Raw genomic sequence first — 23,951 nt, 5'->3', positions numbered from 1 at the left:
ATGAAAATGGGCCCCTGTTAATATCCAGCACAAATCACAGAACAGCACTAATTGCAAAATGCTCACATATAGATAGATAGATAAGAAAAAAGTATACAGTTTGTGTTATTATATTGCCAACAGCCAATTTTTAGTGTTTAATCAGATTTTATTTTGCATTAGAGCAAATTGGAGGATGTGGGCTGTTGCTGTACTTGTAGGTTACCAAAGTTTTCAATCTTTGTTTCAAAATAGGTTCCCTGGGCCATGTAGATTGCTGAAAGGGATTGTTTTGCTAAAAAAAATAAATAATATTTAAGTTTTATGCATTCCTTTTTTTTTTTTTTTCCCCACTCTGGTTATGTTATAACAGCATAGATCAGCACATTGAGATTTTAATCAAAAGAATCAATAGAGATTGATTCTGTCAGAGAAATTTTATTACAACTCACATGCTTCTTTTTCTTCGTTTTTTAGAGACTGTTTCATGCTCCTGCTATTTCTGTACAATAGTAACATCTATATAGTATATCCATATTCTCTCAAATTGTAGTTTATTTCACTTTACTAGGGTCAAGACTATAGCTTTATTGTGAAACAGTCATAGTTAAAGATAAGAACAAAATAGAGATATTGACTTCCTTTTATTGCTTGATTTATGATGATTCTGCTATGATAGAAGCATTGCTCATGCTGTTATATTTAATGTTGCTTTAATAATTCTATTGCAAACTTTGTTTTGGACAGATTTATTGCTCAGTCATAAACATTCTCCCCATCTGTAGTATGGCTTGCAGGGACTCAGATGATAGCCCATTTTAAATTCTTGTTTCTAAATGAATTAAAGTGAAGCAAACCTGAGGTGAAGTTACACATATTTAAGTCACACAAGGGAATGGAATCTAGTGGCTTGCAAACAAGAAATCACGTTTCTTTTGACACAATGAACTGCCAATCAATTTTCAATGTTTACAATGTTCAATTCAGTGTTTAAAATCCCTGAAATACAGGATTTTATCTTCTTACCCTGACTTTTAACAGAGATTTTTAATTTTTCTTCAAGCTTTTATTAAAAATGCTGTTTGTTTTATGGCACTATCAATACTTTCATTGAAGACTCTTTACATGTAGAGAGACTTAACTGAAGATTTTTTATTACACAAAACTAAAAGCCCAAAGTGTTTCAATAAATGAACATGGTAGCTAAGTCAACATCAAGGTGACCACATGAAAATTCTTTATGATCTAGTGAAGGACATTTGACTGTAACTGAGAACTGCATGAAGTCTCCAAAGGAGTTATGCTGTGTCACTCATTAAGACAATGACACAGAGTTATGGCTACAAAGGAGGCTTCTGGATAGTACAAATCTTTTAGCAGGTGCAAAAATATAGACTGCAATTTCACATGTTAAAAGGATGTTTCTATGAGTTTTAGTCAGTGTTTGGCAAACAACGTGATGAGGAAGAGAGGAACTTTGGAAGAGAAGGAAGGTTAAAGGCATCCAAGAAGTGCAATTTTGATCAAAATCTTTACAGTCCCTGACTATTTTCTTTTCTTCCTCTGAACTTCAGTTAGATATGACATGAACTTCAGTTAGATATGATTTTTGCCAGCAACACAAAATTCACAAACAATAATCCTGTAACAAGACAGAGATCAAGGTTGCACACTTCTCTGAGTAACACATGCAGTTTTCCATCTTGTACCGCAACAAAGATGAACAGAAGTTTCCAGCATTGCACCATATTGCTTTTTTAATTGTCCTTGCACAAACTTAACCCTCTCTGCTCTTCAGATTTGTAAAACATGGCTTTTTCTTTCAGTCCACAAGCTAGCTAAAACTATGCCTCACATCCTCCATATCTTTCTCCTTGACTTTTATTTTTTATAGGCTGATCTTGGCAAATCCAGTATTACATACTATGTATTGTTTCAGAAAGGGTATTCATGCATTGGCTGTAGACAGCTAGATTCTTCCTGGCTTCACGCATGACAGAAGGGCATCTCCTGATATAATATGTCAAGACCTTCCTGCAACCTGTCCCTTTCCCACTAATCCAGTGTCTAAAAAGGTCTCATGAGAGTTTCTATCCAGAAATCAAATTCTTTTCTATTGTAAACCTCCTTAATACAAATCCATGAATCCATCTCTCACTGCAGTCCTGGTATCATGCAAAAGGGTAGCAGACCTTAACGCATTGATCAGAGTTTCAAACAAACTTCAAGTTAACTTCTGTTATCTGCTGCATCCCATTGAGATCAGTGAATGGTCAAGGTGGCAAGCAGCAGCTGAGTATTATTGGGTATAATCATGAGAATATAACAGGAGCATAGAATGATACTAATATCTGTGATATAAAACAGGTTTCACTGTTTTTAGGGCCAAGTGTGACAGTTTTGTTTGCTGCTTCTTTGGGGCATGTCAGAGCAGTAGCAGCCAAGAGACAGAGAAAAATATAATACTTTATGAAAGATTTGTATCCTGAGTGTGATGCAGGATTTGAACAACAAAGACAAGACACTATTTTTTTTTACATTCAGTTCATTTTAAAGACAACTGCTCTATCTGCAGTAGTTTCTCCTCCATCCATGGCATACTGTGATTAATGTTTATTTATTTTTAACTCGGGTAACTGTGTGGAACACCTCAGAGAGTGAGTGTCTCCTTGCTGAGGATACACACAGCCCATGGAATGGCTACTTAGCCCCAGCATCTGCTCCTTTCTAGGCACCATCTTTTGCAGCTGATTAAACCTCCTTGTACTTTTCCATGAACACGAAAGAATTCTTGCCTCTTCCCACAACAACAGTGATGCACAGAAATACCTTTGATACTACAGTTAACCTGGTTCTATATTAGGGACACTCAAAGCAGATTAACAACCTTGATTTCTACTGAATCCTGTGACATTAGCACATACATTTTCATTTACAGGTCACAGAGAAATAAAATGGCTGTTTTTCTCTCTTTAAAACAGGAAAACCATGGCACAGGGTATTTTAATAGATATTTTAATAGAATTATTTGCCCCAAATCAACCTCCGGGATAGTGACAAAAACTGGTAGAGAAATACATGTTTCTAAGTTCCATAAGGCAAAACAAATGTGTTTTTCCATGTGCCTTCACATCACTTCTCACTTTAGGAAAAAGATGTTAATTCTATCATATGACAAACCTGCCAACTGTGGCAGCTAGTCTTAAAGTTTACTGATAACAAAACAGTCCCAAGAGGGAAATGAACACCCTCAGTGGAACAGCATTTGTCAGTGTTATAAGCAGGGATGTCTGTTCCCCTGGAGATAAACTTGTGATGAGAGGAAGGAACCTTTTTAAATGAGAACATAGTATCCTTAACCTGCATTTGTTTATATAAGGCAGGAATAGATCGGAATGGGTTTTTTCCCTTTGATAGCACATATTGTTTGTGTCTAATAAATCTTTATAAGACTTTCATCAATCTAAAGTTCATTTTTAGCTCACACTGAATAAGAATTTATGTCATAAGGTGCTAGACCAGGATTAGATTTTGCTCCTATTTTTCAGGCTGGATTGATTTCCGCTTTGGTTTAAGTGGACTTGTTCTTGCATAGACTTTATAATGCTGTTACAAATATTGCAATCATTCATAGTAATGTAATAAAGATTGGTTTTGATAAATCTCAAGCAGCACTATCAGGCCTCATTCTGTCGACTTGCTGGAATGTGTCCAGAGGAGGGCAACAAAGCTGCTGAGAGGTTTGGAGCACAAGCCTAATGAGGAGAGGCTGAGGGAGCTGGGGTTGTTTAGCCTGGAGAGGAGGCGGCTCAGGGGAGACCTTATTGCTCTCTACAACTACCTGAAGGGAGCTGTGTGAAGGGAAGTTTAGGGTCGAGATGATGAGAAAGTTCTTCACAGAAAGAGTAATTGGCCACTGGAATGTGCTGCCCAGGGAGGTGGTGGAGTCACCGTCCCTGGAGTTGTTCAAGAGGGGATTGGATGTGGCACTTGAAGCCATGGTTTAGTTAGTCCTGAGGTGTTGGGTGACAGGTTGGACTTGATGATCTCTGAGGTCTTTTCCAAGTTTATTGATTCTATGATTCTATGATTCTGTTACCACAGCAGTACCATAGCTCAGAGAATCCATGCAAATTCCTGTCAAAAATATGTCAGCTTGTTAGGCAAATTCCTACTTCAAAACATTTTTCTTCTCTAATTTAATTTTATCAGTTCTTCGTGTTATATGTCCTTTGCTTTTCACATTGCTTGAGAACCTCTTCTCAATGGGCTTGATGAAGTCACAAGCTGGTGACAACTTGCCTCATTTTGTCTTTAATACAATGCAGAGGAACGTCCACTTAGATCAACACCAGCCATCAAGCTGATGTACATGTGATACTGGGAGTAGGAAAAAATGGGTAATTGGTTGCCAGAGATTCTGTTCTGCTACAGTTGTAGTAACTCAACACCTCCCCTATCCCACAATATTGTATCTGTTATACTATGACAACAAAAATATAATGTGGTATTTTACAGTGTGGCTAAAGCTGAATCCACAGGAGGAGATGTTCAGCTCTTTTCTATTGTGTATTTAATCATCTAGATGTGCTAGTTTGATTTCATTTAGAGTAAATATAATTTTCTGACTTTTAAATGGCAAAACAAAAGGCTGCAGTAGAGCTTTTCCCTTTCCTCACTAGCTGTGAAATTGATACCTTGGCTGTTATGGATCATCTGTTTCCATGTTTGATGACACCTTAATCAGATGCCTCTTGTGTTCATGATTAGCTTGAAGTTAAGAATTTGGAAAAATCTTTGAAATCATCAGAAGTGTCACTTATCCAACTTTGCTATCAAAGAGTTAAGGATCAAATTTGAGACAACAGTTTAGGCTCTGATGAAGCAGCAGAGAAAAGCCTCTGGAGTATAATTCCTTATGAATAATGAATCATTATAGATAATGTAGCACTATTTTAGAGGTTAGAGATGCTTTAACACATTAGGACATAAAGTGTGAAGAAAATTGCATGCAGCTGGACATGCAGCCAAGCAGGGACACTGTCCTTGCTCTGTGCCTTAACAAGCAAACCAGCAGTGGTGGGAAACCAGATTAATATATGATGTAGTCATGGTGTGCATTGACATGACTTGCAGACCTGGCCTTGTTCCTCTACACAGGCTTCAAACTCATCATTTCCTTCTATTCTATTTCTGTTCTTAAATCATCAATACTCACTGCTGCTTTATTTCATGAATATTAACTATCTTTTAACAACCAAAGGAAAGGAAAGGTTATTATCTTGTCTCCTAAATTTCTGCTTCTGATCAGAACAGATTTATATGGGCCATACTGAAGACAGAATCGTGTGAACGGGCATTTCTGGAAAGCATCTGAGGGAGAGAATTTCATGATAATCATCAACATTTAAACCTTACAGAATTATCCTGGAGTAATTAGAAGCTATTTAACACACTTGCAGGGCTGGAGGGCATAAAGGGTTTTTTTCCTAGCCTCAAATGCACAGGCATGCAGAGGTTTTCAATATATATTATTATATATTATATTTGAAGACACAGCTCAAAACAGTGGTGCATAGTAAAGAGAAACAGTGTGGAGAGGAACTGAAATCATAGTAGAATGTAAAGTATTTCAGAAGAGCACATCAATTTGTACCAGCCACATATAGGCAATGTAACCCAGGCATTCTTATTTAAGAGACTGCTGAAAAACTAGAAACTCAGATCCATGGAAAAAAAGTATTTTAAAATCCATACATTATTCTTATTTCCACCTCATGCCTTGCCTGAAATAAACATCTTCTTCAGATGAATATTTGGGGGAGAAGGAGGAAGTCCAAAAGTAGTTCCAGTAGTTTTTTTCAATACATTTTTATTCCCAGTGAAACTTGTGAATTGACAACCAATTCAATAGCACTAGTCCAAAATAATGTACTGTTGAAATTAACTCATATAATCTCTTCTAGAAGGACATGTAAAACTGTAACTGATATTTTCTTCACATTCAAAGTGAACGAACCTACAGTTTTGATCATCACAGCCACTGCTGGTATTTCATCTTAGATGAGTTAATTGCAGGATTTCTGGAATTAAATTCTTTTTTCTCCTAGTCTTCTAATCTTTACCAAAAGTACTCAAGAGATTATTTCAAAAGGTGAGAAGAAATCTTATCCTTGAACTCAGTTGAATCCTGAATAAAGTTACTCATAGGAGCTGAATGTGAGCAGGGTTATAACAAACAAAGAAACTATATCCCCACAGATGTCTGTTGAGACCAAAGTGAAAATGGATTATAATGATTGCAAGAGGTAACAATTATACATATTACATTGAACTCATATTAATGTTAGAGATATTCTGCTGCTGTTCTGGTTTTGAATAAGCTATGGATCATTTGAAAAGATGAAAAGATGTGCATAAGTTAGCTTTTATGGTGGATTTTATGAATGTTCTAGAACACTCACACAATTTTATTTTTCCACATCCTCACTCAGAGATATTTCATTTCACTCTCACAGAAGTCACAGAGGAGAAATAAGTATGTTTTGTATTTCAGATGTAAGTTATGCAAGGAAAATAAGCTTCGTTAAACAGAACTACAAGTTGTCTGCAAACAGTGATTTGCAGTTTGGGAGTATTTTACTTTGAAATCATTACATCTACACATCTAAAGTTACTTTATCTCCTTGAAAAGTTCCACTTGCTACCTCATACTGATGAGGGAAAAGTGAGGTATTTTTTAGAATATATTTCCTAATCGCGAAGAGAAGAGAAGAGAAGAGAAGAGAAGAGAAGAGAAGAGAAGAGAAGAGAAGAGAAGAGAAGAGAAGAGAAGAGAAGAGAAGAGAAGAGAAGAGAAGAGAAGAGAAGAGAAGAGAAGAGAAGAGAAGAGAAGAGAAGAGAAGAGAAGAGAAGAGAAGAGAAGAGAAGAGAAGAGAAGAGAAGAGAAGAGAAGAGAAGAGAAGAGAAGAGAAATCAACCAGGTTGGAAGAAACCTTTGAGATCATCACATCCAACCCATCATCCAACACCATCTAATCAACTAAACCATGGCACAAAGCGCCCGATCAAGTCTCCTCCTAAACACCTCCAGTGATGGTGACTCCACCACCTCCCCGGGCAGCCCATTCCAATGGGCAATCACTCTTGCTATGAAGAATTTCTTCCTAACCTCCAGTCTAAACCTCCCCTGGCACAGCTTGAAACTGTGTGCTCTTGTTCTGGTGCTGGATGCCTGGGAGAAGAGACCAGCCCCCACCTGCCTACAACCTCCCTTTAGGTAGTTGTAGAGAGCAATTAAGGTCACCCCTGAGCCTCCTCCTCTCTAGGCTAAGCAACCCCAGTTCCCTCAGCCTCTCCTCATAGGGCTTGTGCTCCAAACCCCTCACCAGCTTTGCTGCCCTTCTCTGGACATGTTCCAGCAACTCAACATCTTTCCTAAATTAAGGGGCCCAGATTTGGATACGGGACTCGAGGTATGGCCTAACCAGTGCAGTGTACAGGGGCACAATGACCTCCCTGCTCCTGCTGGCCACACTGTTCCTGACACAGGCCAGGATGCCATTAGCCTTCTTGGCTGCCTGGGCACACTGCTGGCTCATGTTTTCTGTGTATTCATCATGTTATACACATTTAATTTCTGTAGGGAACATGAAAGTAAATTAAAAAAAATAATAATTAAATGGATTTTAAATGACACTTTCTAACAATCTCACAGCAGCTAAACGAGAGAACTTTCACTGTTTATAATAGAATCATAGTATCCTTTAGTTGATAGAAAACTTTGAGATCATCAAGTCAACCCAACACTGCCAGGTCACCACTAAACCACATCCTTAACACCACATCTACACAGCTTTTAAATACCTCCAGGAATGATGAGGCTATCACTTCCCTGGGCAGCCTGATCCAGTGCTTTACAACCATTGAATCACCATCACTGGAGGTGTGTAAGAGGAAGAGACCGGATGGGGCCGTGTTGCCATGGTTTAGCTGATTAGATAGGTTGGACTTGATGATCACTAAGGTCTTTCCCAACCTGGTTAATTCTGTTCTATTCTATTTCTGTGAAGAAATCTTTCTTAATATCTAGCCTAAACCTCCTCTCTTTTTTTTCTCAGAAGTATATACTATGAAAAAAATTCCACTTATCAGTTCTATTCAGCAAACCCAGTTTTATTCTGTGACAATAGAACCAAGGCATTTCTGTCATTGATTTTACTGGAAGAGGGACTGAAGGTCATATAAGCAGTAATGGGTAACAAGCATGGAACCCTTATGGTGCCAAATAAAGTGCACCTGTACACCTATCTTATTCATAAAATTGCACTTACTTAGTATTGCACTTAGTATCAGCATAAATTATTTCTACTGTAGACCTGTGCTGTGAACCATGATCTTGTTAGATGTTCCTGCTCTCTACAGGGTAGTTGGTCTAGATGACCTTTAAAAGTCCCTTCCATTTGAAAGCATTCTATGATCCTGTGATTTACAAACCCCTTGCCTGGCTGTGGTGGCTGATTTGAAAGCAGCAATCATGACAGAATTATATTCCATATAGAAAGAGGTGCTAAGTATAAACTCAGAGAAGTTTACATTTAAAGCTCAATGAGAAACAGGACAAAATCTCCAGGAAGAGCTATCAAAGTATAACAAAATAGGTAGCTAAGGATGTTGAAGGAATTTCATAAGCAACAGAGATAAAGACTGCAATTTTTGTTACTGCATCACAGACAGAAACATTCTATTTATTCTTCACATTCAGAATTGAATGAGTTGAAGTACTTGGGAAGTCCTTTACATTTTCTAATTAAAAACTATGTAAAAAAACTTTTAATGGGAAGTAAACTTTATAAATACATGGCACCCATACAAGCCACACAGAAGAGTCTTTAAACCAAACCTATAGGCATCAAACTCTGAAATCAGTCGGCAAGGAAATAGTTTAAGATTAATAATAAGCAAGCTGTCGAGTTTCTATGGTGACATAGTATGGGAAAGAAAAGAGCTCATATAATCCCCACCCATCATATGATCCACAACCATCTATAAAATGAAAAATATACATGTGATTGGAGTGCTGAAGAAAAAGATCAATTTGTTTTGCTTACTAAGGAAGGTTTCTTGATTCCCATACAAGAATTCCTCCCATGGGGAAACACTGATAAAGCACTATTTTGCAAGTATAAAGAGGTATTGTAGGGACTATGCCTTAGAGATGAATATACAAACACTCAAAGTAAAGGATCTTTTGTCAGGTTAAGTAATCAGTGTAGCAAACTGATAAGGGAAACAATTATTAACTCTCTGATATATTCAAATAAATATTGGATCCCATATGGGACTACGTGTCCAGTTCTGGGCCCCTCAGTTTAGGAAAGATTTTGTCTTGCTGAAATGTGTCCAGAGAAGGGCAACAAAGCTGGGGAGGGGTTTGGAGCACAAGCCCTATGAGGAGAGGCTGAGGGAGCTGGGGTTGCTTAGCCTGGAGAAGAGGAGGTTAAGAGGAGACCTTCTTGCTGTCTACAACTCCCTGAAGGGAGGTTGTAGCCAGGTGGGGGTTGGTCTCTTCTCCCAGGCAACCAGCACCAGAACAAGAGGACACAGTCTCAAGATGCTCCAGGGAAGGTTTAGCATGGATGTTAGGAAGAAGTTCTTCACAGAAGGAGTAAGTGGCCATTGGAATGTGCTGCCCAGGGAGGTGGTGGAGTCACCATCACTGGAGGTGTTTAGGAAGAGACTGGATCGGGCACTTGGTGCCATGGTTTAGTTGATTAGATAGCATTGGATGATAGGTTGGACTCAATGATCTCAAAAGTCTTTTCCAACCTGGTTAATTCTATTCTATTCTATTCTATTCTATTCTATTCTATTCTATTCTATTCTATTCTATTCTATTCTACATGTGGTTTTGTGAAGGTAATTTTTTTAATAGAGTTAATGAAATTTAGTGATTTGTGACATTCATAATAGAAGATTAGGGAAACCTGAATTCATGACCCTACTGTAATATGAAGCATCTTCTCTGGAACTTTGCATTAACTTACAGCCTGATTTCTGAATAGCTAGAGCTTTTCCCAGGGTTGGTTGGCATGTCTTTATTCTGTCTCAGATTGGACACCTTGAAATATTGAGGAAAGGTGATGTTTTAGTGCAACTTCATATAGATCAAGTTAGAAAATTATAACAGAAATTAATTGAAGCTTTGTATTTGAATCTATGCTATAAAGTCCCTGGAGGGGTTCGAGAGGGGATTGGATGTGGCACTTGGTGCCATGGTCTAGTCATGAGGTCTGTGGTGACAGGTTGGACTTGATGATCTTTGAGGTCTCTTCCAACCTTGGTGATACTGTGATACGATGATACTGTGATACCGTAAAATAGTTTTCCCTGATTGCTGTAAGAGCCAACTGTGTTTATATCTAAACTTAAATTGAAATAAATGCAAAATAAAAAAGTATCAGCGTGCAACAGTTGCATTTTCTTTCATGATGGCCACCAAGCTTCTTTTGCAGTACCTGAGGCAGTCCAGCTTTTGTCTCACAATCAAATATTTTACAACTGCAGATATGTTTCTCTCCTTTTCTTCATCCTTAAGTATCTGCCATACTTCGATAAATATATGTCTGTGCCAAAAAGCCCAGTGGGTTGATGCTGATGAGTGTCTGGGCTAAAAAGAAAGTTGAATTAATGTAAACACTGTCTAATCCACTTTTTCTCTCAGTAAATGGGTGCAAATTACACTGTTTCCGCATAGATCTGTGTGGAATAATGAGCTACAGTGGAAAGTCTTCCACTCCTGTGAGGAGGCATGTCATGGTTGAGTCAGAAGCAGTAGTGCCATTGCTACATGCTTCTTATACAATCAGTTTTGTAACTTAAATATTGCAAGAGAAAAGATCTCTAAACCTTTGGTCACATCAGTTTATCCACAATAGGCTGCCACTGGAATCCCCAATTTAGATAGATGTTGCTACTCACTGTTCTTCAGAACTGCAGTTTCAACTGAAGGAAAATCGGGGTGTGATGGAATTTGCTAAACTCATCTCAGTTTTGAAGTTGTTATTTTCTTTTGCCTGTCACATGGAAATGTTCAGATGCAAAGCACAGAGTGCTAGAGAAACTCTGGAGAGGGTATTTCAAATGATTTACTTGTTCTCAATAAAAATTTGGCTTCCCTTGTGGGTGAAAGAGAGACATTCCAAATAGCAAACTTCCTACAGGAAGTGAGATATATCAAGCATTACTTGTGGTTATATTTTATTGCTGCTTAGATTATTAAGTTTTTTAACTACTAGATAACAGATTCTACATTCTCAATAGTGAAAGAGTGCTAACAGTTATTTTACAAATATTTCAGCCCTGTTCCAACAATCTCTTGGAGGAAAGTTAATGGTCATAATCCAAGTAAAGCCCGCCTGAGAAAATCCCAAGCTGTGCTCGAAATACCTAATGTGCAGCTAGAGGATGCAGGAGTGTATGAATGTAAGGCTGAAAACTCTCGTGGAAGAAATGTCTTCAGAGGACAGCTGCAAGTGTACAGTAAGTGTACCTGCATACAGTATTATCTAGCAATGCTTTCTCCACATTTAAGGCTTTAAACTACACATGAAGGATGCCAGCCAAGGTCCAGCAGATTTTCTTCTGAAGTAAAATTAGTATTAAGCTGCACGGTTTTATTCTTTAGCAATGCATTAAAGTCTGAAATACAGATAGTTGACTCTGTGACCGTTTTAGGCTGTGCCTTTAAGAAAGGGACAGTTGCTGGAACATTCTGGCTGAATGTTTTGGTGTAGAATGAAAACAAAGGAATTTCATTGGTAGACTGGTGGAATGCAACTTTAAGTTTTAGTTCAGTTTGAGTCTCAGCCAGTTCAGTTCTGTCTCAGTTCTGCCTGTCTGTTTCTCTGTCTCTCTCTGAGCAACAGCTGCTGGGTGGAGCTAACCTTGAATAACAGATAAGAAACTAATCCTTGCATATGCTTTGAGCTAACAATTTCCTCCTTAATAATTACCTTTTCTCTCTCTCTAACCCTTTTTGGGAAAAAAGAGGAGGCAGGGGGAGAGAGGAGGTACGGGGGGGGGGACCCTCCTCTGGCTGGAGGAGGGAGTTTTGTTCTATATGATTTTCTTTGCTGTATATTTCTGTATATATTGTAAATACTGTATATTATATATATATTCACTGCACCTCATCCTGCTTGTAAGTATTGCTCTTATCCATTTTGCTTCTCCGACTGAGTTAGCCATGGTTTCTTTGTGTGTGGGGGAGAACTGAACTTTCTCTCCCCACCACAGAGTCCCACAAAGAACTGGCTTAAAGGCAATTTCATGTTTGTATGTTTATAGATTTTTATTTTAGAAAGCATCACTATCATTTTAAAAGTTGGGTTTGTTTATTTTCCTCCTGATATTATATAAAACAGTGGCACGCAGCCTATGCATGATGTGTCTGTCATAAAATGATATTCTAAATATCACAGGATTTTTCTCCCAGTTTTATATTTCACCTTTGCCATACCTAGGTGCTGAATTCTGTCAAATTCATTGCACAGAAAACAAAGCTGGGAAAGTGGGTTTGCCTTTGTAGAAAATTCTCAGTCGAGGCAAACACAGTTTCTGAAGGTTCTGGTTTGCAGAAAGTGTTGAACATTTTTTCCCCCAAGGTTGGTCTTTCCAAAAGTGGTTTTGATGGGCATTAAAAAAAAAAAAGTACCATATATCACACTGAAAATAAAAATCACAACCTGAAATTTACAGTATTTCAGCACTTGTTAGGCCATACCTTGAGTACTGTGTCCAGTTCTGGGCCCCTCAATGTAAGGAGAACATTGAGACACTTGAATGTGTCCAGAGATGGGCAATAAGACTGGGGAGAGGCCTTGAGCACAAGCCCTATGAGGAATAGAATAGAATAGAATAGAATAGAATAGAATAGAATAGAATAGAATAGAATAGAATAGAATAGAATAGGTTGGAAGAGACCTTCAGGATCATCGCATCCAACCCATCATCCAACACCATCTAATCAACTAAACCATGGCACCAAGCACCCCATCAAGTCTCCTCCTAAACACCCCCAATGATGGTGACTTCACCACCTCCCCAGGCAGCCCATTCCAATGGGCAATCACTCTTGCTATGAAGAATTTCTTCCTAACCTCCAGTCTAAACCTCCCCTGGTGCAGCTTGGGACTGTGTCCTCTTGTTCTGGTGCTGGTTGCCTGGGAGAAGAGACCAACCCCCACCTAGCTGTAGACAGGAGGAGGTTGGACTCTTCTCCCAGGCAACCAGCACCAGAGCGCGAGGACACAGTCTCAAGCTGCACCAAGGGAGGTTTAGGTTTGAGGTAAGGAGAAAGTTCTTCTTCACAGAAAGTGTTGTTGACCATTGGAATGTGGTGCCCAGGAAAGTGGTGGAGTCACCATCCTTGGAGGCATACAAGAGGGGATTGGACGTGGCACTCAAAGCCATGGTTTAGTAGTCATGAGGGTGACAGGTTGGACTTGATGATCTCTGAGGTCTTTTCCAACCTTATCGATTCTATGATTCCACAGTTCCTTAAATCCTACATGCTTAAATGCTTAACAAGAAAGTTCTGTTGCAGATCATGTAAAAAGTTTCAGACTCTGAATGGTTTTATGTCTTCAAATATCACAGTGAATGGAATTCCAGCTGCTGCAATTTAGACACATCCCCAGGCTAATAGGCACCTTTAAGAAGCAGTTTCTCCTGTTAATCAATTTTCTTTCTCATTTCTTGATTTCAGTCCATGGCTCCCAGTGCTTTCACTCCATTACTAACTATACACTGTTCTCTGTCTTTGCTACACCCTTTCATCAAATAACTATAGACTAGCATTGCATATTTAGTTTATTTTCCATGTGTGTCAAGATTTCCAGTCCATAATAAATTTTCCTGTCTCCTCCAGCTTTCCAATCTCTTTATCTTAGCTGCCTTGTTTTCAGTGAGCATCAGCATCTCTCTGGATGATGCTTCTCCCTTTTCTCTCCTTTCTTTTCATTCTTCTCCATATAGAGCCAAGGGCAGGGTTTTTGTCTTCAGTAATGTTTTTGGTATTTGCTGGGGAAAGAAAACAAAGTGATGCCAAAGATGGTAGTTTACACCTTTCATTTTGGACATGCCATCCATACTGCAGTTACAGAATCACAGAATCAATAAGGTTGGAAAAGACCTCAAAGATCATCAAGTCCAATCTGTCACCACAGACCTCATGATGACTAAACCATGGCACCAAGCGCCCTGTCCAATCCCCTCTTGAACACCTCCAGGGATGGTGACTCCACCACCTCCCTGGGCAGCACATTCCAATGGCTAACAACTCTCTCTGTGAAGAAATTTCTCCTCACCTCGAGCCTAAACTTCCCCTGGTGCATTTTGAGGCTGTGTCCTCTTGTTCTGGTGCTGGTTGCCTGGGAGAAGAGACCAGCCCCCTCCTGTCTACAACCTCCCTTCAGGTAGTTGTAGAGAGCAATAAGGTCTCCCCTGAGCCTCCTCTTCTCCAGGCTAAGCAACCCCAGCTCCCTCAGCCTCTCCTCATAGGGCTTGTGCTCAAGGCCTCTCCCCAGCCTCATTGCCCTTCTCTGGACATGTTCAAGAGTCTCAATGTCCTTCTTAAATTGAGGGGCCCAGAACTGGACACAGTTGCAACAGAAGTTTTATAAGGCATCTACCAAACACAGCAGTCAAATCCCAGAAACCTACTTGGTGCCTCTCACTGTGCCAATATTTCTCCGTTATTACAAATTCTTGGTGCCAAACACAGAAGCTCCTGCTGCAGCAATTTAATTTTTTTTAGCAGCATTTCTTAAAATGTCTGAAACTCAAAAAAAAAAAAATAAATCATTTTTTAATTATAACATGTACCCCAGCTCATACACTTAACAGTTGTTTTCTCGAGCTGTGGAACTACTAGGTGCCAAAGCACTTTATAAAGGTGTTTCAATTATCTTTGCCTTCCTTTTATTCCAAGTTAAAGAAACAGCAAAGGTACTCTTTGAGAGAGGAGGTAGGATGTTGGAAAATGAAACTTTTTCCTCAAGAGCACCCTGCAGACCTGTGGCATAAAATTGCAGTCAACACAATGTAGCATTCCACACAACTCTGCCTCTGTCATTGTCTGGACACATTTTTGTTGTGAGCAGACATAAAGACGGCACACACATCTAGGAGTCTGTAGGAAACATTTTCTCCCTCAGTTTTGTTTTACACAGTCCAGATAGAAATGTGAAGTTCTGCAACACTGTCCAAATTATATTTTTTTAAGGTCACTTCCTTTACAGACAGTGCACAATTTGTGCTCATCAGCACTTTTTGCAACAATAGTAGAATTAATTCTTTCATATTACACCGAAGAGGGTCCATTTCAGATTGCCTTACTCCTCTGATTAACAGATACTCTGTTATTAAGGTTCTCTAAAGTCTGTCATTATGTATTTGACTGTCAAATGACAAAACAAGATCTGAGTCAGAATTCAACCTATCTGCATTAGCAGGAAGCAAGGTCAGAGCACGTTAACAGGTTCCAGGAGACTGGCACCAACCTTCAGTACAGCAGAACAAGAAGCACAAGCTGTTACCCTACCCCTACAAGTACCTTCTCATGGCTTTGTGATTAAATGCTCCCCAGTGAGCCTCTTGCAGCCTTCAGTACTCCTAAAGACAGAATTAGTGTCTCAGTGGCATACAAACCTTGACAACTCTGGAAAGGGTTGTAAGAGGGTTTGGGTGAGAAGGTTTTCAGCAGTAGTTCAGCCAAATGTTACTTTGCAAAATTGTCAGCTGCTTTGATGACAGCTGATCTGGCAGGACTCGAGGGCATTACATGAAACAGCATTTCCTGCTCTACCTCGTAACAACAGTCAACATTAATTATTTACATTTTCCTTTTCACTGACATCTTATTCCTCCAGGAGACAATGATTATATTGGCTCAGAAATTCAGATGTAGGCCATCATTGCTTACTAGGGATTTCTTGTAAAATTTCAGGGCAGGCTGTAGGACCAGCTGTGTCATACCGCAGCCTTACTATTAGCATATCTCCGTAGGAACTCACTCGCTGTCTGTTTGAATCCCCCTCCTTGCATCAGTTACATCTGATTTGGGTCACCACAGAGTATTTTGGAGAAAGCCCAGGATGCCCAGTCTGCCTGTCTGGTCACATTTAATCACAAAACAGTGACTTTTACATTTCTTACCTGATGCTACAATACAGCTATACCGTGACAGCCGGATGCATCTGACACTTCAGATGTGGTTCAGAAAGTGAGATTTCGGTGCTGACAACTTCAGATTGTTGTAGTTTCAGCACATAGTGGAAGAACTGTGAAAGGCATAGAAGCTGTAATAAAGGCAAAGGCATTAAAAATGTAGTTTGGATAATGCAAGACATATTCATATGTACTGCAAGCTATTTTGAGAGGAGAGCTATTTTGAGAAGTGAGCCATTTTGAGAGGTGTTTTTTTCCACAAGTGCTCTGCTCATCCTGCAGGTTTTAATGAAATTTTATTCCAGCTGAAACTGATTAATATAAGAAAGCACAAAAATTAAAATCTAGATGGAGGAATTAGCTGTTAACTTTCTGTAATCACAGTTCCTCTACAAATCCTGACTAGAAGCATTTTCCTAAAAGCAGTTCATGCTCCTCTCTCATACTAAACATCTTGGGTTAGTCCCATGCAGTAAATATGTCTAGTGAGGAAGAGAATTTTGTGGTCAGAATTGCACCTTCAGGTTAAATTTGCTATTTTATCTTTCTCACTGTACTAGCTACCTATTCTCTTACTACACACTTCCCAATTGGCCTCAACTCCAGAAATTAGGTTTTTTCACCCCAGACTACACACATTCACATTTTGGGACATTTGCTTATGAAAATTTTGTCCTTAATTTTTTTCAGTCAATAAGTTGCTTAATAATTTGAGAAAGTAGCCTGTTTTCTGCAGCTGAATTTCATTTTGCCCAGAATATATAAAAACTGGCCTGTAAAGTTGGAAGATTTACTGCCAATTTGTGTTTGTAAAACATTTTGACATCCTCGGATAGACATGTACACACGTCTTTTGATGCAGCCCAAGTTGCAATTTGCCTTCTGTGCTGCAAGTGCACACTGTCTGCTCATGTCCAGCTTCTCACCCATAAGGACCCCCAAATCCTTTTTGATAGGGCTGCTTTCTATCACCTCATCCCCCAGTCTGTACTGATAGCGAGGATTGTTCCAGCCCAGGTGCAGAACTCTGCATACACTCTTGTTGAACCTCACGAGGTTCACCTGGGCCCACCTCTCTGGCTTGTCCAGGTCTCTCTGACTGACATCCCATCCCTCTGGCATATTGACAGCACTACTCAACTAATGATAAAAAAGTAGTTAACATCAGATGATCATACTACTGTGATTTGCCATGTTGTGTTTACAAATGAAAACTCATGCCATGGCTATGCTATTGATGGAGCCACAGAGGGTAGGGAATGGCCATGATGTGCTCAAGGGAACACCTCTATGGCCAGGCATGGGGAGACTGTTTTCATTTAGTGTAAACAGCTGCACACTGTAATTCTGAAGGCTGTGGTTCATAATAAGATCAAATTCAACATAGAAAAATGAAATTATATAGGCTTTGCTTCATAGAGTAGAATTTTTAAACAGGTAAAATAATGAAAAGAATTAAATATGAATAAGAAAAGTTTAGCCTCTCTTTGAAACTGCATGATTTTTATAGCATCTAGCTAACTTTTCTGAATTTTTAGTTGCACATTTAACTGTCACATCTTCCAAAATCATTTAGTGTGCTCATTAGCAAAGGAAACAATTGCTTCTCAGCATGCTTTCCCTCTGCATACTGAAACACTCAAAAAGAAAACAACAGTATCAACTAGACAATGCAATCAGATTATATTTTTGGGGCAACTAGGAGGCAACAAGTAAACAGAGACTCCTGCAAATTGTTTCTGGGGATTTCCTGGAACCTTTGATATAATTTAAGCATCAGATTCAGCGCACTGAAGAACATATGGAGCATGTCATACATTGCTCTATTCAGCTCTGGTGAGACCCCACCTGGAGTACTGTGTCCAGTTCTGGAGCCCCTATTACAAGAGGGACATGGACGTGCTGGAATGTGCCCAGAGAAGGGCCACGAGGATGAGCAGAGGGCTGGAGCACCTCTCCTATGAGGACAGACTAAAAGAGTTGGGGCTGTTCAGTCTGGAGAAGAGAAGGCTCCGAGGTGACCTCATTGTGGCCTTCCAGTATCTGAAGGGGGCCTACAAGAAGGCTGGGGAGGGACTTCTCAGGATATCAGGTAGTGATAGGACTAGGGGGAATGGAATGAAGCTGGAGGTGGGGAGATTCAGGCTGGAGGTGAGGAGGAAGTTCTTCCCCATGAGAGTGGTGAAGCCCTGGAATGGGTTGTCCAGGGAGGTGGTTGGGGCGCTGTCCCTGGAGGTGTTCAAGACCAGGCTGGATGAGGCTCTGGCCAGCCTGATCTAGTGTGGGGTATCCCTGCCTATGGCAGGGGGATTGGAACTAGATTATCCTTGTGGTCCCTTCCAACCCTGACTGATACTATAAAACTATGATACTGTAGTAAGAGGAATAATGTAGCATATGTTTTTAGTCTTGGATTTGGGAGTGAGGTTGGGTCAGTCATATTTCTGTTTTCCTCTACTAAAAGGGAAATGAAGGATCCTTTTTATGATATGTTTCTGGTTCCTGATAACTGTCTGGTCAGGGACTCTGAAGCAGACGGTTCTCTGCTTAGGAATGACAGACAAGTCCTTAATTTTCTTTATCATCCATGCACAAGGTGTAAGCTAGAAGCAGTTAGTCACCTGCTGTGCCTTTTCATATCTTCTCACATCTTTGATTGGTGACCTGTCAAATGCCAGGTGGATTCAAAGATTTACTTTTGAACCCAGTTCCACACGTTGAAGTACATTATCAATTATCCGACGGTTGAAGCAGAGACTGTTGTGACAGATCTGGATTTCTGTTCATGCCAAGCAGAAGAATTTTACATTCCTTTAGGAACGAAAGCCTATTACCTACTTAGTCTCTCCAATTTCAAACAAATAAATAAATAAAACACCACCAAAAAACCCCTACCCCAAACCTAAAAATCTCAAAAGACTTTATATAATTAAGTAAATTAATTTCATCTATCATAGAATCATAGAATCAAAAAGGTTGGAAAAGACCTCAAAGATCACAGTATCACAATGTCACTAAGGTTGGAAGAGACCTCAAAGATCATTGAGTCCAACCTGTCACCCAAGACCTCATGCACGAAGTGCCATGTCCAATCCCCTCTTGAACAACTCCAGGGACTGTGACTCCACCACCTCCCTGGGCAGCACATTCCAATGGGCAATCACTCTCTCTATGAAGAATTTCTTCCTAACATCCAGCCTAAACCTCCCCTGGCACAGCTTGAGACTGTGTCCTCTTGTTCTGGTGCTGGTTCCCTGGGAGAAGAGACCAACCCCCACCTGGCTACAACCTCTCTTCAGGTATTTGTAGAGAGCATTAAGGTCTTCCCTGAGCCTCCTCCTCTCCAGGCTAAGCAACCCCAGCTCCCTCAGCCTCTCCTCATAGGGCTTGTGTTCCAAACCCCTCCCCATCTTTGTTGCCCTTCTCTGGACACGTTCCAGCAAGTCAACATCTTTCCTAAACTGAAGGGCCCAGAACTGGACACAGGACTCAAGGTGTGGCCTAACCAGTGCTGAGTACAGGGGCACAATGACCTCCCTTCCCCTGCTGGCCACACTGTTCCTGATACAGGCCAGGATGTCATTGGCCTTCTTGGCCACCTGGGCACACTGCTGGCTCATGTTCAGCCTACTATCGACCAGTACCCCATGGTCACTCTCTGCCTGGCTGCTCTCCAGCCACTCTGACCCCAGCCTGTAGCTCTGCATGGTGTTGTTGTGGCCAATGTGCAGAACCCGGCACTTGGATGTGTTAAATCTCATGCCCTTGGACTCTACCCATCTGTCCAGCCTGTCGAGGTCCCTCTGCAGAGCTCTCCTACCCTCTAACAGATCAACACCTGCCCCCCAGCTTGGTGTCATCTGCAAATCTACTGATGATGAACTCAATCCCCTCATTCAGATCATCAATAAAGATCAACACAAATATTATGTGTTCTGTGCTTAAAATCATCAAAAGCATTTTCTCTCTTGAAATATGAAACCAATTCAAGACACTTAAAAATTTTACGTGCAAATACTTTGCCAAATGCTCCTAGCTAAATAAAACATGAAAAAACTACAAGAAACAGTCAGTGATGATTGACAAACAAGTAAAACTCCTTATGATAACTGAAATAGCTTAGGTCTGGAAAAGTTGCTAAATATTGTATAGCAAGCAGATGCTCCTAAATTCAGCAATAACGAATGCATTAGTAGAGAGTGCAGTAATTGAATCCATAGGATTTTATTAAACCAGGCAGCTTTCTATTCCTGCTCATGATACTGCTCACTGTCTTTTGCTATTAAAGCATTTCCTTTGAAGTGATTGAGTTTTGCTAATTTTATTACTTTCTCATTCGGTTTTCATTGTTTGTTTAAATGTAATTCTCTTCGAGAGTAAGCTAAGATTTGTAGCCACGATTTAAGATCTTTAATTGGTTAGATCCTTGCATATCAGCTAGAGAATTACCAGTTTCTATCTTTTGTGTGTAGCATGACATTTTTTGCTTGCAGCCTACCCACAATGGGTGGAGAAACTTAATGATACTCAATTGGACAGCGGGGATCAACTCCGATGGGAATGTAAAGCCACTGGAAAGCCAAGACCCACATATCATTGGCTGAAAAATGGAGTTCCTCTCTGGCCACAGGTACATTAGACACGAGTATGTTGCATGTTTCTCCTTTCATTCAAAGTCAGTTAAAGATGCACTGAAAAACACCTCAAAAATTGCTTTTCTTTATATTAGCTTTTTAAGTGTTACCATACAAACAGGCTGTCTGGAGGGATTCCCTCTGAACTATCTCAACCAATGTTAAATTGCATCCATCAGTAACTCATCAGTAATATTTAGGAGACGGGATCTTGTGAGCTGTGCCTGAAACAGCATCTGCCATTGTATTGTAAAGTACATCAAAACAATTTCCAGTATGTTTAGGGTTTTTTTTTCCTTTGTATCTATATTTTTTCTGTGTTTTCTGTATATTTGCTGTATTTTTTCTGTGTTTCCTGTATATTTTTTCTGTGTTTCTGTTTATTTCCTGTATTTTTTCTGTTTTTTCTGTATAGTTTTTTACTGTGTTTACTGAATCAGATTCCTTCATATTTGTCCCAAAGTTATGTGTTATTTTTTGTTTGTACATAATCATACTCTTCAAAACACTAACAGGCTAATGTAGAAGGGACAATGGCTATTGTATTTTCATGAGTTTTAAAGTCTTTTAACTCTCTGTAAGTAGCAGAACAAGCCACCAAAAACATTACAATACTTCAGATTAGCTCTTTGAAAGGTCTTTAACTATAGGCACCTGATATATTTTAGAATCAAACCTTTTCCCTTTGAAAGACCACTCATGGCATGGCTTAATTTTTATTTCACTTTGTTCTTTTCCTCTCACTAAACCATCAATGTATCAGCCAAAATCACGTGGTTTTCTGACTAGAAGCTTTCCATTTTTACAGTCACAAAATATTTAAAGTAAAAAACAAACAAAAACACACAACAGAAAACCCAAACAAACCTTTGCAAATTTATTTCATGTGTTTTTCCAGATTGAAACAAAGCTGTTCAGTTGGGGGGTGGGGGGGAATGACTCCATTTGGAAATGAAGTAATAGTCTTGATTTACTATTCTAAAAGCTGCAATGCCTTTGTTTTTAGCAAATGTTGTCTCTGTCTGTGAACATCAACAATTATGCCAAAATTGAGAGAGGAAACATAAACACAGTTTATTTTTGAAGCTGTGAGGCATTTAAAACAAGACTATATGCCTTTACCTTACCCATCTCTGCCCTTTTAGTTGGACTTACTAGTCCTGAAATTGAAGCAATTTCAATATCTGTTCTTTTTCAGTTTTCTGATTTTCCAAGCCATTAGCTGCACCAGGCTTTGAAATGGCAAATTACATTTCAGTTTAAACTGGGGGCTTACAATGGAGAGAACTCTTTTTCAGTTTCCTCTGCATCTCCAAGCACTTTATTCCTTATCCATTTTTAATTAAATGTACAACCATAATAATGAAATCTAGAGATGCTTTATAGTAGTTCAAATTATTCATTATACAGCTCCATGTGGTACACTTTTCAATAAACAGCTATTTATGCCCCTTCTGTTGCAGCTGTGGTAATTAATTTCTACTAGTGGACCTGTCAAAGAAGAAATTTACACTAATGATGAGGCAATTAGACACTTTTGCTCTTACTTATGCAAGCAACCTTTAAAAGACCACTTTCATGAAAATACTGCCATGACTGAAATAAAATACTTGCTAGAGATGTGAAAATCATCAGATATGTTACACCTGTAACTGAGTTCTTGCCTCATTAAAGTTCCCTGGATGCATTGCTTTTAAAAGTCATGTAAAGGTGATAGCAAAAAAAAAAACCAAGCAGACATTAGCAAGCCCTGGAAATAGATAACCTGCACTGAAAAATATTTACCTTCAAATCCTTCTGGAATTTTTTCTCCCTTCCTCCACCTGCTTTACTCTTGTCATTCTTTATATGACCAGAAAAAAAAGTCAGCCCAAGGAACACTGTTGCTCAGTTTTATTTTAGCTTAATCATCTCTTTTGTCCCATTTCCTTATGGTTATAGCACAGCAAATTTCTAGTGCCTGTTTGCTTATGGAATTCTTAATTTTTTTTTCCCTTACAGACCAGGATTGAGATGGTTAATGGTGTTCTGATGATCCGCAGTGTGAATGTCTCAGATGCAGGAATGTATCAGTGCTTAGCAGAAAATAAGTATGGCACCATTTATGCCAGCGCTGAACTGAAGATTTTAGGTGAGTGTTATTGAAAAAGAGCATGCAGTTCCCTTTTCCCCCCTTTGATAATTACATTTGTTCTTGATCTGTTATGATAAAGCAGAGCTTCTGTCAGTCCAAACTTAGCTGAGCAGATAAAAGTGAGCTCCTTTTTATTTTTTGTCACTTATCTGTGAGTCCTTTGTTGTCTAAGACAGCACAGGTCATTGTGTTAACTGAAAATTTCCTTTCATCAATTACTGGGTTACATTTTGTGACTATTTCTTATACAAGGCTATTTCAGTTCAAATAAATAGAAAACTATTTTTTCATCCTTCAGAATTAACTGCAGGGGAAGAAACTCAAAGAAAGTAAACATATTTTAGTCTCTGTTACAATTAAATTATTCCCTTTACCCTGGCCATTTTTCAGAGGTCATTAAGCATGATCTTAATTTTAAAGGTGTAAAAATGTCTTATGAAGCTACCAGAACTGATCAAACACTGGAAATTACATACTTGAGCTAATATCACCCATAGTAAAGCAAATACACTCCTTTGTAATTTCTGATTCATTCAGCAAAGAGACTCCCTCTCGCTTACACTGCTCTCTTGCTCTGTCTCATACCTATTATAAAATAACTGTACCTATTATATCAGGTAGTTGCACACTTTCTTTGATGGTCCCCCAAACTGGAAATGGCCATTACACATTCCTGCAGTTAAAATCAAGTCTTTCATTTGGTCACTTGTAAAATTGTACCCCTGATAAATTTTAACCATAATGCTGCATTACAGAAGCAGTTGACTTTAATTTTCTGGGTTATTAAAGGGAGAAGAACAGACTAAATTGTCCAGATAAATAGGTCTGGTATGAAAATTACCCAAAATAATAGGAGGAAATTCCTATGTACTTGGGGCAATAGAGTGTAATATGTTCCTATATGTGTATCTGAGATAATTGCAAGGAAGGGCTTTGATTTTGCAAAAGTAGTTTTAAAAACACACAAAGATATG

General features: G+C 39.2%; 1 protein-coding gene across 5 annotated transcripts in view; it reads left to right on the top strand.

Annotated features, from left to right (window-relative positions):
* CNTN5 (contactin 5) overlaps positions 1–23,951 on the top strand; it is a 661,195-nt gene that overhangs the window by 509,802 nt on the left and 127,442 nt on the right. For all 5 annotated transcript variants that reach the window (XM_054164542.1, XM_054164541.1, XM_054164544.1 and 2 more), the window contains 3 exons: positions 11,339–11,520; positions 20,703–20,839; positions 22,845–22,974. In XM_054164542.1, coding sequence (XP_054020517.1) covers positions 11,339–11,520; positions 20,703–20,839; positions 22,845–22,974 — 449 coding nt within the window. The remainder of the gene's footprint in view (positions 1–11,338; positions 11,521–20,702; positions 20,840–22,844; positions 22,975–23,951) is intronic.

Source organism: Dryobates pubescens, chromosome 10 (assembly GCF_014839835.1).
Source record: "Dryobates pubescens isolate bDryPub1 chromosome 10, bDryPub1.pri, whole genome shotgun sequence".
Lineage (NCBI taxonomy): Eukaryota > Metazoa > Chordata > Aves > Piciformes > Picidae > Dryobates > Dryobates pubescens.
The sequence above is the reverse complement of the archived record's forward strand: the minus strand, read 5'-3'. Positions and strand labels throughout refer to the sequence as shown.